We start from the raw sequence: 19800 nt of genomic DNA, 5'->3' as shown, positions 1-19800 counted from the left end.
ATGGAACATGGCAACTAGATATCCCATTTTTGAAAATCTTGTTCAAGATCCCATTTTTGAAAATCTTGTTCAAGATGATTTATGGACTTTTTTTTTTTTTTTCAGTATGCGGGCCTCTCACTGTTGTGGCCTCTCCCGTTGCAGAGCACAGGATCCAGACGCGCAGGTCCAGCGGCCATGGATCACGGGCCCAGCCGCTCCATGGCATGTGGGATCTTCCCGGACCGGGGCACGAACCCGTGTCCCCTGCATCGGCAGGCGGACTCTCAACCACTGCGCCACCAGGGAAACCCTATGGACTTTCTCTTTTGATAGAACCAACTAAATTATGCCCCTAGTAAAAGATATGGACAATGTCTCTATATATCTTGTAAAACTGCTTTGGAGACATGTCCAGTATGTCATTCCATATATATATATTCCTTATATAATAATATCCCAATAAATATTTTCCATAGTTAAAGATCAATGCCTGGAAAGTGTGTCTTTTTTAAAAAAATCAGTAGCTTTTAAAAATAGATATTCATATATAAGTCATAAGGTATTGACTTACATCTTATGACTTATTCCATATATAAGTCATAAGGTATTGACTAGGCACTTTAAATTCCCTGGGGAAGTTTTTAAAGATGTAAAACGTTTTCAAAGAGTTTATACTTGAGGAGAGAGAGAGAACTGGCATACCCCTCCATAGAATGTTTTTGTTTTATCTTAGTTTCCAGGAAGCTTAGTGTCAAAATCTGTCTTCAAGGGTGTTCAATTATTTTCACATGCTTTATAGTAAAACTATCTTTCTTATTCTTCATTACCTGGCTCTTGTACCTTAAAGCCTAACTTAAAACCTCCTGTACTCAGGTGGTCATGTAAAGGCTCACATATACCCAGTTATTTTTTTAAAAGTAGACAGGATATAACTAATACATATAATAATAAACAAAATAGATCACTTCATGTTAGAAGTTTAAGAACAGTCAAGAACCAACTGAACATCCTAACAATGGTTATACTTTGCTTTTTAAAGGTATAGCAAGACAAATCTAGTTGTTCACTTTGGACAAATCACTTACCCTCTCAAGTCTTATTTCCTTAATCATATCAATAAAACACAGACTTTAATAACATTAGACCAGGGCTTTTCGCATCTTTTGCTTCTTAGCAGAAAATCTTTTTTAATCATACATGGAATCTCTATATATAAACAAACAAAAGAAAGATGAATGGCTAAAGTTGGGGTTGAGGGCCAAAGGCTCGCTATTATCAGGCTCCCCATCAACCTTTCCACCTCCAATCTGTGGCAACTCCAGAGGCACTTCAAGAAGGTTCTGTGCAACATAGTTTTAAAACTACCAACTAAGTGGTTGATTTTAGTCTTGTCTTGGTTCTAAAATTCACTCTGCACCAAAGCCAAACGTTTCCTATTCCTTATCCATGTATTTTAAATAGAAACCTTGATAAACTATTTTTTAAATTAGTACATGAAATGTAGTCAAAGTTTGTGTGTTGGGCTTCCCTGGTGGCGCAGTGGTTGAGAGTCTGCCTGCCGATGCAGGGGACACGGGTTCGTGCCCTGATCCGGGAAGATCCCACATGCCACGGAGCGGCTAGGCCCATGAGCCATGGCCGCTGAGCCTGCGCATCCGGAGCCTGTGCACTGCAATGGGAGAGGCCACAGCAGTGACAGGCCCGCGTACTGCAAAAAAAAAAAAAAAAAAAGAAAAAAGTTTGTGTGTTAAACACGATGAGAAATGAAAAAAAATCCACATAATTCTATTTGCATACCTAAATAAACTTTTAAAAGTTTTCAAACATTATTAAAAATTATATATTCACAATATCCAGGAACATCAACAATGATACAATTAACAGTTACAAGCTCTAGGAACTGCATCCAGCTGCCATAAATTTCCTTAAGAAATTAGAAGTATAAATGGTTAAGAACTAATTGACAAATCTCTTATTAATTCATCTTCACATTCCATGGAGTATATCTATTAGTCTGACTTTAATACAACACTTCCAAAGACAAGATAAAAGATTCAAACCTTTAGAGAGATTTTCATATAGGCTCTCAACAGTTAAAAGCAAGTTCTTTTCCACAACTAATCCAAATACAGCCAACCAATGTTTTCTAAAGCACTGTAATAAATGTATTAGAGTCCATGGTGGTTTCAAGTACAGCACCTAGAAAAAAATAGCATCATTGATTTATTTATTATTCCTATTATTTAAAAGTACCTATTTAGGAATTCCTACATATATTTCCAGGCAAAACATAGTTGAATTCTTTTAAAACTAAAAGATGTTTTATTAAACGCCAATCACAATCTTAAAATGCTAATTCCACTGCAAATTGCTTTTGTAAAATTCATATTAGTATTAATCCTTACAGCTTCAGAAACTATGTGTGCAAAAACACTGTTCTAATCAGAAGAAGCATAGTTCTAATCAGCAAAAGTTGTCGATCTACTTTTCAACATGGTCACTTCTATGAGGAAATCAACCTATTTCATAAAACTAGAGAAAATAATCTATATAGAAAAAAATTGCCAACTATAATTGGCACTTGCTACACTCTTGTAAAGACATGTTTACAAAGAAGATTGATCATTTAGTACTACAAGATGTCAGCACATCCTTTTTTGAACCGTTCATATGCAATGACTTTCCTAGACTCTGTTATGAAATCTAATTTACGTCAACCTTCCTAGAAGAATCTGATCATTCTTCATCATCTTGGTTCAAGACTTGATAATATAATCAAGCCACACTGGCAAATATTAGAACCTCACTGAATATCTGGAAGAGATACAACTGATGGGAAACAAAGTTTCTCCTAATGATAAATGTGAATAGCAAACAAACATTAAACTAAGAAGGCCACTATTGCCAAATGTAGTGTTTTACTGATTGCAGAAAAGATGTGAATCTAAAGAAAATTCAAAATATTTTACTAATATCAAATTTATACTCTGATTCTCATATTTACATGACATAAGCTAACATTTAACTTCTCTTTCTGAAAACATATTGCTAAGGCAATTCCCTATACTAGACATTTTGACTCAAATAAACTTAAAATGAGAGGTTTTCTGAATTCAATTTAAGCTCCATGGAGGCAATGTGTCCCCCCCACCAAGGGGGGAAGGGGGGGTGGGGGTGATGGTGGTAGTATGAATTGGGAGATTGGGATTGACATGTATACACTAATATGTATAAAATAGGTAACTAATAAGAACCTGCTCTATAAAAATTCAAAATAAATGAATGATAAAATAGAGTCCTAATCTTTAGGAAATGCCCAACACTTAGCGTTCAAAGAGTTATTCCAAAAACTTCAAGAAAAAAATATAATGTGATGTAGATTATTACAATAAAGCTTACACATCTTATATAAGTAATATTTCTTAAAATAAGGTAATAAATCTTCAGCAATAAAAAGGAAATTTTCAACTAAGAGTTGAAATAATCACCTCCATCCAAAGGTTTCCAAAAGCAATTTTCATTTCTGTTTCTAATATTGAAGATAAAGCTGTTCCAAGAGATTTTTCAAGATCAGATACAATGCTTTCAAGTGGAATGCAGAGTCCAGAGTTTGTAGATTCCTCCTCACAGCTCTTCTCTAAAGGTGTTGCTTCTTTAAAACAAATAGTTACAGGCTTTATTTAGGACACTAATAGTAAATATTTTACATATATAATTAGTATTTGGCCATAAATAATAAACATTTAATGGATATAATTAGTGTTTGATCCTAAAAACAAATGAATACTTTATTTTTGAAACAGTATTCATGGGAGTTCCCTGGTGGCCTAGCAGTTAGTATTCCAGGCTTTCACTTGCCGTGGCCGGGGTTCAATCCGTGGTTGAGGAACTCCCGCAAGCCATGCGGCACAGCCAAAATAAATAAATAAATAATTTTTAAAATAAAAATAAAACAGTATTTAGAAACATTTATTTCTAGTATAGTTGTTTTAGACTCAACATAAATATATCACATTAGCAAAAGCTTTACCTTTTGACAAAAGGAGACAAAATGTTTTTACTAAAATAGAAATTTGAGAAATGTGTGTGATATTTTAACCAAAGTTTAAATTTTATTATTTTCAAAAAAAGTAAAAATTAAAATAATGCTTTGCATCTATTTATAATAGAAAACCAAGAACTATGGATCAAAATGTGTTTTCTTCCAAAGATAATATATTCTTCCAATTGCAACTCACATTTAATAAATTGCTTTGAAAAGACTAAAAGCTCTGACTTAACCACTTTTATTCCTTCCCCTTCTAAAATAAGTTTTGATTATTTTAATTGATATTATTTCAATATAATTACTACTTTGACACCTGCAAACAACTGCAATTTCTTTATGGCAAAATTCAATGTATTAAGGGGCACATCCCTACAAATACAAACCAAGGATTTAAAATGAGAGTAATATAATGGGCAAACCAAACGCATGTTTCCCTTGAAAAACCATATACTAGAATATTCTGTTACTCCCTCTAAATGCCATTTTGAATATTATGACAAAAGAAATTTTATTACCAAAAAGGTCAAATAAGTAGCATGTGATATATGAATACATGAAGCATATACATATGCTTTTAGAGACTTCAATAATTATTTTTCCCACAGAGGGAAATTGAGGGATGTATTTTTAAATTATGTAAGATTTAATATATTTCAACAAATATCAAGCGATAGAACAGATTATTCTGGTGGAAAAAAAGAGATAAAACAGTAGTATTGCCTTTAGCTTTCTTAAATATTTGTTCAAATTTAAAAAACATTATTACTAGAGTCCTTCAAGTTTCTCTACTACTGAGTTTTTACTGTATTAATAGAAAGTTATGAATATGGAACTAATTTTTAAAATAAACTAAAAATTTCTCTCTACCTCAAATGAATTATTTCCTGTGGCTACTATTAATTTAAAAGGTATACTCTGAGGTAAAAAATAGGATGCACACAGGGATTATAAATATATAAAAATGTATGTGAGTGTACAGACAAAAATTCAAATTAATTTGTAAAAGTATATGTAGAAGGCAATAATGTTATATTTTCTCTTGGATTACCATTATAATATTCATTCATCTCTACCATTTGTGCCAGAAAATACTCCAAACAATGTTACTTTCAATGTACAAAATAAAAATTTACTATTAATTCCAACTGTTATCAATATTCTTAGTACATAAAATATGATATATTTCTAATTATTTGTAGTAAGAATACTACCTGCTTTCAATTGTTGTTTAGATATACAAGGCTGATGACATACAACTGTGTTCAGAGATAAGTTTAATAATTCTGCACTCAATTCTTCTTTACTGAGTGACTTCACACCACTTATTAGGCCTTTGTTTCTTAAATTTCTATCATCCCTAAGGTTGGGTTAGGAGGAAAAAATATTTTATTTTTTATAAGATAAATCACATGGCAACTAAAAACACATGGAATCTAATCAGAGGTTGGTGATTCTCATCATATATATTAAGAAACGATAACAATTTTTTTAATATAGAATATAAATAAATATACACTAGAATCAAATCATCTGAGCTTTTGAGAATAATTATTATTATTATATACTGAATGTTTCCCAGGTACCAGGCACTGTTCTAAGCACTTTATATATATATATCAATCCATTTAATTCTCACAAGAAACCTCTTAGGTAGGAGTGATACTAATTTTTATCCCCATTTCACACATAAGAAACTGAGGTGTATGGGAAGTCCCTGGGGGTCCACTGGTTAGGACTCCATGCTTTCACTGCTGAGGGCCTGGGTTCAATCCCTGGTCGGGGAACCAAGATCCCATAAGCCATGCGGCATGGCCAAAAAAAAAAAAGAAAGAAAGAAACCGAGGTATAAAAAGGTTAAGTAACTTGTCCATAGTTATACCTGGTAAGTGGGAGATGGACTTGAACACAAGAATATGATCATCCCAAGATAAACACAGAGAGCCATAGTAAGATAAATAATTTACACAGGGTAAGCAATTATAAATTTCCTTAGAGTGAGCATAAGACAAATGATGTGAATTTGCTATTTGCTGAAAGAGCCAGTATGATTAGAGCATAGTGCATGAGACCAGTTTACGTGGCTACAGAGAAAGGCAAGAACATTAATAAATGGAAAGAGATTTAAGGGCTTCAATGGGGAAATGACATGATCAGATCTGTGTTTACCAAACTGTTGTTCTTGCAACTAGTAGGCTTCCAGCTTTTGTTAATGGCAGAGTAGTTTGGTCAGACTAACCAACCCTCCCACAACAAGAATTAGAAAATCTGGACCAAAAGCAACAAAAAAAGACAACCCCAAAAAACCCTATTTGAAGGCACTAGAAGGCAATCAAATGTAGGCAGAAGGTGGCGGGGAATCTACATTCAAGAAGCAGATGCTGCACTGGTAAGAGCTACAATGTTCTATCTTTTTGCCTGAGGGTATTCCCTAATTCATCACTGCCTTACAACAGAAAGCCACAGCATTTATGGCTTGAAATGTCAGAGGGCACTGTTCAGGACTGGCCAGAGCATATAGAAAGTTAAGGCGGAATCTGAAGAAGGGAGGAAACCACAGAGAAGGTGAGTCCTAAAATCTGCATATAAATTCTGCCCAGAAAAAAAAGCAACATACTGCCAAAAGACAAAGCAATCAACAGAACCAGACTCAGACATGACACAGATGTTGACGCTATCTGATAGGAAATTTTAAATAATTTTGATTAATCTATTAGAGGCTCTAATGAAAAAGGTGAATAGCATGTAAAACCAGATGGAAATGAAGAATGCCTTCAGCAGGCTCCTCAACAGACTCAACACAAGTGAGGAAAGAAACAACATACATTAAGACAGGTCAAAAGAAATTATCCAAACTGAAACAAAAAGAGAATAAAAGGTTAAAAAAATACATAAGAGCTGTTGGACAATATCAAATGGTCCAATATACATACATGCATTAGTTGTCTACTGCTGTGTAACAATTAATCCCCAAAATTTAGCAGCTTGAAAAAACATTTATTATCTCACACAGCTTCTAAGAGTCAGGGATCTGAGAGTAGCTTGACTGAATGGTTCTGGCTCACGGTATCTCACAAAGGTGAAGCGTGCTATTGCCTGGGGTTGCAGTTATCTCAAGATTTAATTGCTGCTCATTCATGTGGCTATAGGCAGGGAGTAGCCCTTCACTGGTTTTTGTCTGGAGGCTTCAGTTTCTCAGCATGTGGGCCTCTCCACAGGGCTCCTCACAGCGTGGAACTTGCTTCCCCACAACAAGTGATCCAAGAGAGATGGAAGAAACAAGAGTGCCCAAGAAGGAATTCCCAGTCTTTTATAACCTAATCTAAGAAGTGACACACCATCGCTTCTGATGCATGCTATCTGTCACACAGACAACCAATCCTGGTACAATGTAGAAAAGGACTACTCAAGGGCATTAATACTAAGAGGCACAGGGAATTCCCTGGAAGTCCAGTGGTTAGGACTCTGCACTTCAACTGTAGGGGGCCTGGGTTCCATCCCTGGCCAGGGAACTAAGTAAGATCTCACAATGCAGTGCAGCCAAAAAAAAAAAAAGAAAAAACAAAAACAAACAAACAAAAAATACTAAGAGGCAGGGATCACTGGAGTCATCATGGATGCTGACTACTACAATGTAATTCTGTTAATACCAGAAGGAGAAAAGAAGGAATGGGGCAGAAGAAATATCTGAAGAAATATTTGGCTGAGAATTTTCCAAAACTAAAAATGAACACCAAACCATAGATCCAAGAAGCTCAGAGAGTATCAAGCAGGATAATTTCCTCTCCTCTACCACAAACATACACACAAACAACTGGCCATAACTGCTAAAGACTGCTAAAACAAACTGCTAAAAAAACAAAAGACAAAGTCTTGAAAGCAATGAGAGGGGAAAAAAAGACACATTACACACAGAGGAAAAAGACAACATTTACAGCAGACTTCTCATCAGAAACCAAACAAGCTAGAAGAAAATGGAGCGACACCTTTAAAATACCAGAAGAAAAAAAAAAAACCCAGAATTGTACATCTAGTAAAAATATCTTTCAAAAATAAATAAATAAATACACTATCAGACAAATAAAACCAGAAAATTCTCTGCCAACAGATTTAACATGTCAAAGAAAGTTGTTTGGGCAAAATTAATATGACCAGAAATCTGACACCAGACAGAAACTTGGATCCAAAAAAGAAATGAAGAGTGCTAAAAATGGAATGCAAGATTAAAATATTCACTTTATTTTTAATTGCTTTAGATGGTAAATGGCTGAAGCAAAAGTATTAGCAAAGTATTGTGTTTATTGTTTCTGTAAAGGTTATATATATGACAATGATAGCAAAAACAGGGGGAGAAATATGAAGCATATTAAAATCCTTACAATATACATGAAACAATATAATATTATTTAAAGGTAGACTTTGATCAAGTAAAGTTGTATATTATAAACACTGAAGTAACCATTAAAAAGTTTTTTCGGGACTTCCCTGGTGGTCCAGTGGCTGAGACTCTGCACTCCCAATGCAGGGGGCCTGGGTTTGATCCCTGGTCAGGGAACTAGATCCCACATGCCGCAACTAAAGATCCCGCATACCATAACGAAGATCCCGCGTGCTGCAACTAAGACCCGACACAGCCAAATAAATAAATAAATAAATATTTAAAAAAAAAAAAAAAAAAAAAAAAAAAAAAAAGTTTTTTCAAAAAGGTATAGTCAATAATGGAGATAAAATGGCACCACAATTAATCCAAGCAAAAAAAAAAGGAAAAGGAAGAAAAGAATAGCTGAACAAATAGAAAATAATTAGCAAAATGGTAGATTCTGATCCAACCAATTAACTGTGAATAGTAGAAACTCATCAGTTAAAAAGACAGAAATTGTCAGAATGGAAAAAAAGAAAAGTACCAACTACATGCTATCCACAAAATACTTTAATATAAAGATACAGATAGGTTAAAAGTAAATGGATGAAAAAGATATACAATATAAATATTAAGCAAACAAAACTGGAGTAGTAATATTAATACTAAACAAAGGAAACTTCAGAACCAGGAATATTATCAGTGACAAAGTGAGACATTGTATGAGAAAGGTGTCAATTCACCAAGAAGACAATCCTAAATGTGTATGCCTCTGACTAAAGAGCTTCATAATACATGAAATAAAACAAAGAGAACAGAAAGGAGAAGTAAACAAATCCACAATTACAGTTGGGAATTTCAATACTCCTCTCTCAGTAATCATAGAACAAGTAGACAGATAATTAGTAAGGTTATAGAAGACATGAACAACACTATCAATAAAATTGACCTATTTAAAATTTATGGAATACTCTACCCACAAGAGCTGAATACATTCTTCTTAAGTGCACATAAAATATTCACCAAGTTAGACCTTATTCTTGGTCATAAAACAAAGTTTAACAAATTTAAAAGAATAGAAATCATATAAATTATGTTCTCAAGTCATAACAGAATTAAAGAGCAAATCAATAACAAAAGATAACTGGAAATTTTGAAAATATGTGGAATTAATTGTAACAAATATCTAAATAACTTATGGGTCAAAAGGAAATTATAAGGAAAATTATAATTTTTTTTTTTTTTGGCCATGCCGTATGGCTCCAGGATCTTAGTTCCCCGACCAGAGATCGAATCCAAACCAGGGCCCTGGCAGTGAAAGCACTGAGTCCTAACCACTGGACTGCCGGGGAATTCCTGAAAATTATAAAATATATTAAATTGAATGAAAATAAGAACACAACATATCAAAATTTGTGGAACGCAGCTAAAGCAGTGCTTAAAGAGAAATTTACAGCAGTCTCAAAAAATGATCTAAGCGTCCACCTTAAGAAACTAGGAAAAGAGCACAAAAGGGGCATGAGAGTATTTTTTGGGGTAATGGAAATATTCTATGTATCAAGAGAGATGTGGGCTACACCAGGGTATCCACTGTCAACACTGTATAGTTAAGATTTGGGCATTTTAATATTATACATTTTCCCTTAAAATAAAAAGAACTGTATAAAAATAATCATATAGGGGGACAGAAATATAGATAATAGAAGAATGGTAGAATCTTGATAATTGTTGTAACTGAGTATTTAGGAGTTTATTAACTCTTCTTCATTTTGAAAGTTGTTGAAATTCTTCATAACGAAACTTTTTAAAAATTAAAAATACCATTATTACTTTTTGAAAAATAAATGGAAAGTAAGTATTGAAGTAGAGAGCATAATGGGTCTTAGAACAGAAAAGGAACAGGAAAAATAACATCACTTGACATCGGATGGTGGCAGAGTAGACAAAGAAAAGAAGACCATACAAGACCTGCTATTTAACTGGATATAGATTACGAAGGAAAGGCAGGAATCAAAAATGACTCCTAGGTTTCTGGCTTTAGCAAATGGGTGGAAGATGGCACTTTTTATTCAGATGGAGAACAGTTTAGAAGGAAAGATCAGGAGTTCATTTTTGGAGATGGTAGGTCCCAGATGTCTAGGAGACATCCAAACAGAGATATCAAATAAGTAGATGAATATACTAGTCGAGACTTTAGAAGAGAGATGTGGACTAGAGATATTAACTGGGGGTTCCTGGCCCATATTTAGGATTGTAAATATGAGTAAAGCACTTAGAATGAGGTATAGTATATAGTGTTTATAGAAGGGTTCCCCTAATCAGTGTTGTTATTAATATTAATTATTATAATCATCATCCATTTAAGTAATATAAATGTATCCTCACATTAAGTATGTGTGACTTAACACAGTATAATTATCACACTTTATAGGAAAAAATAAAAAACAGGCTTGCCTGATGATGTCAGTTAAAAGTAAAGTCTGACTACAAATTTTCATTTCACTAAAAACTGTTACATCTGTTAATTCCAAAACAGTGACTGCAGAAATAATGGAGGACTGACAAAATCTCACCAATTTAATTTTCATTCTAAGTTGAACTAAAAAAATAACAAATATATAAAAATTATCTCTCAATTTTAGTTTATCACAAATTCAAAATGATTAACATATTACTAATTCTATTTCAGCCTTCAACAAACTCCAACATGATATATTATGTCCTAGATTAAAAAATAATTTGAAACTAGAGATAGAAATCTGTAATATTTCCTTTAATATAAAAAAATAACATTATCTTTGAACACAGCTAAAATGATAATTGACCAAGCCCCCTTACAAGAAAAATCTTATGGCTATTCATTTCTATAATCACTCCATTTCAGAGAACTTAGGCATGATCATGAAACTGTAAAAAGCCCATTTTTCAGTGAATACAATTCAGACTAAAACTGCAAATTAAAATTGCTCTTATCAGTTCCTTTAAAGCCTTTTCTCATACATGATGAATACAATTTTGCTTAACATTATGATACTTTTACCTTAGAACTAAGTTATGAATACATTAGTTGGGAATGGAGGAATGGAATCAGGAAGGGAGGAGGAGGAAAAAACTCTTGAGATAATTTTATGTGCTAGGCACTCTTCTAAGTCATATATATATTTTTTCTGACTAAATACTCACAATAACCTTATAAAGGCAGGTATTATTATCCTCCCTATATTTTACACATGAGGAAACATTAAGCAACTTTCCAAGGACACAAAGCTGATTAAGTGGTAGATCCAAAATTCCAACTCTAACTCTATCACAGGCATCAAGGATATAACTGCAACGAACTTAGCCCTTCTCCACAAATTAATTAATTAGTTAATTAACTCTCCTGCCTCATGACCAAAAATGTCAGATTTTTATTTCTATTTTTTGGGGATGTTAAATTGACTTTCCCTGCTTTTTCAAAAGTTTTCTAAATATCAAATAACTTAAGTTGAAATGAAACCATGAGATTCAAATCTCATTCTTCTATAGCTTGCACATTATAAGAATGTGAGATATAACTGAATATACTTACTGGCAGATTTAGAAAAGTATGTATGTTTTTCATCTTGGTATGGGGGACACAGTATGATTTTTAAAAATTCTTTAATATAAGTCACTATTTTTAAAAAAAGAGTAAAATGATAATGAAACTCACGTGCACAAAATAACAAGAGAACAAGGGAATAATTCTTGGTACTGAAGACAGCATTTTAATACACGGTCATCATTGTTCTCATCGCTCAATCCATCTGCAAATTTAGTAAAAGCAACAATCAATAAGCACACTAAAAATCTGGGAACTGTATGAATAATCTAGGCCATATATACAAATCAAATCATCTAAAAGAAAGAAAACTTTTTAAATAAGAAGAGGAAGATAAGACACAACAAAAACAATGCCTTGAAAATTCTGGATCTAGAATTCAGGCAGCATATAGTTGTGGGTTTAATAAACTGATTAGTTTGCTACTATCAGTAAAATGGAATAGGATATGCCTATTAATAAACCCAACGGAAAAAATCTGATCAGTAGGTTAAATGCCATATTAGAAACCAAAAGCTACGAATCTAGTCTCAGTTCAGTCACTTAGTGACTTAACATAAGTAAATTATATGATTACATCATGCTTAAAATTAACAACTTAAAAGAGGTCTGTAAAATTATAAGCAACTGTTCTGCCAACAACAGAACCACTTTCATGTGTCTGCTTTTTCTTAAACTCTAAGCAATAACATTTAGAGAGAGATGTACAGAAGAAGGCAACACAGGCGCTAGGCAGAGAATACAAAAAGTAATTTCTAACAAATGCTAATATGTGGCTGACAGAGTGTCCTCTAGCATTCTCCAAGCCTTAAAGCATGTAGTAAGCTTGTTTTTTTGTGAAAATAATGTAATGTGTAGGAATAGGACCAAAGACAGCATTTCTTATAAGTCCTTACACTACTTGCCTCAGAACTCCCTGGGGTACTTACCCAGACCCATTTCTGGAAAAGAATCTTTGGAGCCTGGACCCAAAAATTGATTTAAGCCTTTGGCAACTCTCTTACACACTGAAATTCAAGATGTACTGGACAGTGAGACTCAACTTTGTTCCCAGATTATAACCTTTTTTCCCCTCAACTTTTAGCCTACAGTCACTTAGTCCTCTAAACTATCAAATTAGAAAATTCATTCATGCATTCAATAAATATTTATATAGGGTCTAATTTGCACCAGGTGCCTATGCTAGGTAACTGGACATTCAAAAGACAAGCTCTTTGGGATCTCACAATCTCGTGGTGAAATCTAGACAGAACTCAACTGATCTCACAGCATGAGCCTCAGGGAGACGTGATTCAGTTCTTTAATCAGACAACCAGCCAGCCAGCCAGCCATGTATTATAGCAGTCAATTTTCCTTCTTTTAGCTCACAGAGTAAATACCACAATAATGCAAAATGGGCAGCTCAAAATCACTAGTTAACTTTAGTAACTCAATTTGACCAAAAGAAGGATGTTTAAAGGCTACAGTACATGCCCTAAAGGTATCAAAGTTCAAGATTACCTGTTCTGTCATTTTTTCTAGGACACATGGGCCTGGAAGATATACCTAAAACTACAAGAATATTCATGAAATATTTTATCAACAAATATTTTTGAGCACCTGCTCAGGTACTATTCAAAAGTGAACAAAACAGACTCTGAAAACAGACTGATCTGGGTTTGAATCCCTGCTTTCCCACATACTGGACATGTAATAATGGACAAACTGCTTAACAGGATGATTAAATGAGAAAATTTATGAAACACTTGGCCCAATATATGCTTATATCATGTGTTCCTTAAGTAGCATATATTTATTACTTAAGACTCAGCTTAAATGGCACTTCAACAGCAACAACCTCTACTCACATTCAACACCAAAATAAATTCTGTATAAATTATAGTTAATATGATTTTTAACATTTAATAGAATTAAAGCTTCTCAACAGCAGGCCTCGTATGTCTCATTCACTGCTGCAGCCTCAACACTTAGAAGTGTCTGGTACAAATATTTGGCAGATAAATGATTCAACAAAAATATAATAAAAGAAAATATAAAAATGATGGAATAAATGTCTCATGTGGGAGGTGTCAGATAACTTTATTTTTGCTTTTAATTATTTTTACCTAATTATAAAAATAAAATAATTATAGAAAATCTGGAAAATTCAGCAAATATTAAGAAAATTAAAATAACTCATAATTCCATCAGCTCAATATTACCAATATCCACCATCTATAAGTATACATGCATAATCTGAGAAATTTGGGATTGTACTTCATATTCTTTTAAATCTTATTTTTGTTTTTTATTCTTTTTGCAAGTTAAAGTGAGTCTATTAGTGTCAGCCCTAATCCAATAGGACTTAGTATTCTTATTAAAAAGGGGAAAATTGGAGACAGACGTGCACAGAGAGAAGACGATGTGAATAGACATAGGGAGAAGATGGCCATCTATAAGACAAGAAGAGCAGTTTGGAACAGATCTTTCTCTCAAAGCCCTCAGAAGGAAACAACCCTGCTGACACACTGATTTTAGACTCCTAGCCTTCAGAACTGAGACAAATTTCTAAGTGTTTTTTTGTATTAATTTTTTATAGATTCCATATATAAGTGATGTCATATGATATTTGTTTTTCTCTAACTTAATCTAAGAAATTTGGGATTGCACTTTATATTCTTTTAAATCTTATTTTAATATCACACATCATTAACGTTTTTCAAAATACAATATTCTCTCATATGACTACATCATTATACGTAACTTCTACAACTGTTAGACAGATTGTTTCCAATTTTTTTGCTGCATAAATCATGCTGTGATGAACATTATTTATATAAACCACTGTGAGCATCTCTGATTATTTCTTTAAAATAATTTCTAGAAAGAGAACCATCTCTTTTGGCTTCTTAATATACACTAATAAATTGCTCTCCTGAAAAGTTACTAATTTATATTCCCAATGCACTGAGCACTGTGTTCCTATCAAGTGCTGGGAAGGAGCAGCTTTCTAAACATAGAAGCAATAAAAAAAAAAAAAACAAAGGAAAAAGTGAAAGATATAAACTAAAACTTTATACGTAAGAAATTAACAATATTAAAAATAGCAAACAGGAAAATATTTGCCTTGAACAAAGGACTGACTAGTTGTACTTCTTTTGTGAATTACCTATTAATAATCTATGTCCATTTAGGGGAAAGGGATTTTTAGTTTTTCTAATCAATCTGTATAACCTTCTCATGTAAAAGGACACAAAAGAATTATCGCCTATTCCAGACCATAAATCATTAAGTAATATATTAGCTCAACCAATCTTCACAACCATTTTTTTCAGGGGGAGGTCATTTCCCCCCATTTCATTTACTCAGTTTCCTCACCTTCAACTTTCCCTAGGTCAGCTTATAAACCCAGGTCAATCACATTTCAAATCCTATTCTCTTCTCACCATAATGCATACTACATCAAATAAACACAATTTTGAAAAGAGTAAGGACAACACTAAAATTATGGTCAACTAAGGCTATTTTAACATGGACTATCTGCATTCAATTTGTGGCATTTTTCTTTTTTTTAATGGAAAATGCTTGTCTAAAAAAATACATTGTTATAATACTGTGATTACATAAAAGATAATAATACAGCAAGATAAGCAATTATTAGAGTTAGTGGCAAATGTGCTCGACAGATGTAAAGTGTAAAGACTGTTTTGTTCTTGCTTTTCTCCAAGCAAGTACTTTAATTTCACTCAATAATCCTGAATTAAGTTTTTACATAAGAATTTCAATTTACCATTAGAATATAAAATATAATTTTATTATGATAAAAGTGACTAAGGATATTTCTAAAGGATATCATAAAATCATTATCAACAGAATAAATGTTACATTAGATTTTATATAAAGAATGTTTTAAATAATCAGTTTGACAGATAACAATGATACAGTGAAACACATAAAGGATTTATCTGACACAGACAATTACACAAATAATCTATCTACAACCTTACAACTAAAAGTGCAATTTAACAAAACAAAGATCAAATAATATCAATTTAAGCTTTAAAGTGAAATATGGATATCAAGGAAGACCCAGAAATCGAAGCAGCACAGAAGTTTGAGACCACTACTATGATTTATCCTCCTTAATAACCCAAAAAGCATAGACTGAAGAAGTCAAAGTATCAAAAAAGCACATAAAAATGGAAAAATCAAAAGAAACATAACAAGCATCGATAAATAATAAATGTGGCCAAAATATCTATTCTAAAATTAGCTCTTCTAAAATAAGTCTCAAAGTCAATCTACTGAAGGGACAGATATTCCATTTAGGACAAGTTCTTAACATCTCTATGTCTCAATTTCCTCATCAATAAAATGGATCTAATAAGAATTTATCTTCCACAAGTACTATAAGGTTTGAATAAGATATTAGCTGTAAAGCACTTAGAAAAAGGTCTGGAGAGTAATGGCCATGCTGTCTATTATTATCATCATCTATATAATTATATAATAAAACACAATTTGTATCAACTAACAAAGAAAAACAATAAAAGGTTACGAGTAAAAAAAAATTCTCACCTCTTCTTAAGGATCGGGGTTTTACTGAAATGATGGTTTAGATCAGAGGTTTTGTTAACTGCATGGCTGTTTTTTTAAAAAGTCCTATCTGTTAGCAATACATACCAAAGTACTACAGGAGTTCCAGGAGTTGGGGGAGAAGGGGAAAAGGAAATGAGAGAATAAACAAGAATGACAAAATGTTGAGAATCACTGAAAATGAGTGAGAGGTACATAGGGATTCATTATTATATTATATTATATTACACTGCATTTGAAAGTTTTCATAACGGAAAGTAAAAAAAAAAAAAGACCATCTAAGGTGTTCAATTTAATATGTTTTTAATTTTAATATTTTTAATATTTTCTTAACTCTAATAAGTGATTTTTTTTAGTGGTTTCCTTTAAAAGCTCTTAAACAGCACATGATGTTCCTACTCAAAATGCATAAGCATTGTATTTGGAATATACTAAGAGCTAATAAATATTTGTAAAGAGAATAAATAAAGAAATTAATGGGAGAGGCCCTCTTTCTTCAAAGATTTAAGACTAAACAGCTGTGCCAAAAGTCTTCTCAGGGTTAATTTCGTGATTAGATTCATCTAAAGATGAATTATTTCATATCCTATAGTAAATATGGATACAGTAGACAACATAAATCCATATTTAAAATAAGATAAATCTACATATACAAATATTTCTGAGTTGGAAAGAAACCAATTTTTAAAGAATGAAATATATCCTCGAAATGTATGTATAAACTCTGCAGAGGCAACAGTGTTGCTTTACACACAGATCTTTTTCCAAATAGTTACATAAAACATGAAGAACAAGGGGTGGGATAGGGAGGGTGGGAGGGAGACACAAGTGGGAGGAGATATGGGGATATATGTATATGTATAGCTGATTCACTTTGTTAGAAAGCAGAAACTAGCACACTGCTGTAAAGCAATTATACTCCAATAAAGATGTTAAAAAAAAATTAAAAAATAAAATAAAAACATGGGGGCTTCCCTGGTGGCGCAGTGGTTGAGAGTCCGCCTGCCGATGCAGGGATCCCACATGCCGCGGAGCAACTGGGCCTGTGAGCCAGAATTACTGAGCCTGCATGTGTGATGAAGAGTGACCCCCGCTTGCCACAACTAGAGAAAGCCCTTGCACAGAAACGAAGACCCAACACAGCTATAAATAAATTAATTAATTTAAAAAAATTGTATAAAAAATATAAAAACATGAAGAACATACTTAGGTTCTAAGATTTTTAAATGACTAAAAAAAAAAACTAATATGGAAAAAAATCAGGAGAAAATCTATAGACCTCTATAATAAAAATACCTCCTTATTACAGGTTGTGACAAACGAGAGGAAAACAATGCCTGCCTCTGCATTACATTAACTGCATGCAGTGATGATTAGAAACATAGATCACTTAGTGGCCTCATCACTCAACATGGTATTTTAAAAAAAGAATCCAAAGTACTATAATATAGACAACTATGCATACAGAACTATACAGTCAGTCTCTGTGAAATATGGACATAACCTAAGAAGGTCTAGGAGAAGCAGAAAAATAAAAATCAAAGGCCTCCAAACCAAGCCTAACAGAATATGCCAAAGCATCACTATGCCCTGCCATTTCACACTGTAATACTGTTAATTTTTTTTAAAGTTCTGCACCATTTCCCTTCATTAATGAGTCAGCGTCCAAACAAATCTTAATCAAGAAGCACCCTGAGAGAACAATACTTACAAAGTTTTTGAGATGCAAGTTGTATTGACTGACCCCATAGCTTTCTATCTTGATTTTTGAGACCGTCATTGATGAAATGAACGGCAGGTATAGCTTTGTGCTGGGCACGTTTCAGTAATTTTCCTGCCTTCATACGATCCAGCTCTTGCACAACAACCCAGGGAATTATTAACACAAGCCTGTCAAAGCCTAAAAAATAAAAAGATTTCTTAGATGTCAACAAATATGTATTGAGCTACTAAATCAAACTGCTATAGGAGAATTAAAAGTTTTAAAGAAATTCACAATCTGAATGAAGAGATAATAGATAAAAATAGGAACTAAAACCAGATATAAGTGTCAAGAGAATGTTACAAAAATAAATACTACTGGAAATCACAAAAGAGTAAGTTTAGAAGCTAGGTTAACGTGTAAAGGCTTTTTTTTTTTTTAACTTAAGTTGATTATGCTTCATGTATATATACACACACATACTTAATAACATATCCAAATGGAAATAAGTTTGTGGGGGGGGGGAACCCACATCACTGTTCATATAAAGTACCAACTCAAATAAGAAAATCAGAATCGGTAAATATGTTCTATAAATACCTGAGATTTCTGTTGTCTTCAAAATTCTAACAAATTTGAGATGATTCATCAGTATATTTGTGTCAACAACAATTAAAAGCTTTTTGTCTGAAGCAGTATTTGCTAAAGAAAAAGAGCAAAGTGAGGATTTCATGACATTTGATAACAGACTTGTATAATAACTACAATTTTGATATCACAGAACTTTGATAGCATTCTTAAGGCAGTACTTTAGACAATAAAAACAAAAATGCATTTACTCCAATTCTTAAGAGAAAGAACAGTAATCAGTGTTTAATTATCCACCAATAGAATATTGTATATTGCTTACGGGTGGATTTTAAATCATAAATTAACTTGCACCAGCAGTAACTATGTTGCCAAACCCTGTACTCGATCACTGGTAGTTATGTACTTAGGAATCATAAGCTAATTTAAATGTACTCTGAAATATAACTGAAAAAACAAATATATGTAAATGAAAGAAAAAAGATAATACTAGCACTGTTATTTCATAGGGTCATGTGAGGAACAGATAAGTTGATGCATAGGAAAACACTTAATAAATTGAAAAATGCAATGTGAATGTAACATAGCATTACTATTTTTACAAATACAATTCAAAACAGTATACTAACATATTTTGGGTAGTATCTATCATTATCTTCTCCAAGGAGTGAGAATAATCACAATTTTACTATATAAATAAGAAATCCATGAATATAATACCTTTGAGCAATTTGCATTATTTCTGATCAGTGCTTTACAAAGCTGAAATTGTTAAAAGTTATGATTAAGAGCAAAAATAAAAGACAGCTCAGAACTCTGATTACTGCCCCTTGGCAAAAGGTGAAAGAGAAAATATGTCTAACTGCCTAATAATGTGAGATATATAAAGCAAATGATGGTAAGACAAACCTTAGACCTGATTCCTGTAGCTAAAAGAAATATACTTTATTATTTCAAATAAGCAC

At 32.8% G+C, this 19800-nt stretch overlaps 1 protein-coding gene across 1 annotated transcript in view; it reads right to left on the bottom strand.

Annotated features, from left to right (window-relative positions):
• SWT1 (SWT1 RNA endoribonuclease homolog) overlaps positions 1 to 19800 on the bottom strand; it is a 95131-nt gene that overhangs the window by 53848 nt on the left and 21483 nt on the right. The window contains exons 8-13 of the mRNA XM_082655827.1: positions 18848 to 18949; positions 18257 to 18445; positions 12082 to 12175; positions 5242 to 5387; positions 3471 to 3634; positions 2043 to 2181 (exon numbers count right to left, since the gene is read on the bottom strand). Coding sequence (XP_082511953.1) covers positions 2043 to 2181; positions 3471 to 3634; positions 5242 to 5387; positions 12082 to 12175; positions 18257 to 18445; positions 18848 to 18949 — 834 coding nt within the window. The remainder of the gene's footprint in view (positions 1 to 2042; positions 2182 to 3470; positions 3635 to 5241; positions 5388 to 12081; positions 12176 to 18256; positions 18446 to 18847; positions 18950 to 19800) is intronic.

Source organism: Grampus griseus (genome assembly GCF_964374135.1).
Source record: "Grampus griseus genome assembly, chromosome: 1".
Taxonomy (NCBI): Eukaryota; Metazoa; Chordata; class Mammalia; order Artiodactyla; family Delphinidae; genus Grampus; species Grampus griseus.
The sequence above is the reverse complement of the archived record's forward strand: the minus strand, read 5'-3'. Positions and strand labels throughout refer to the sequence as shown.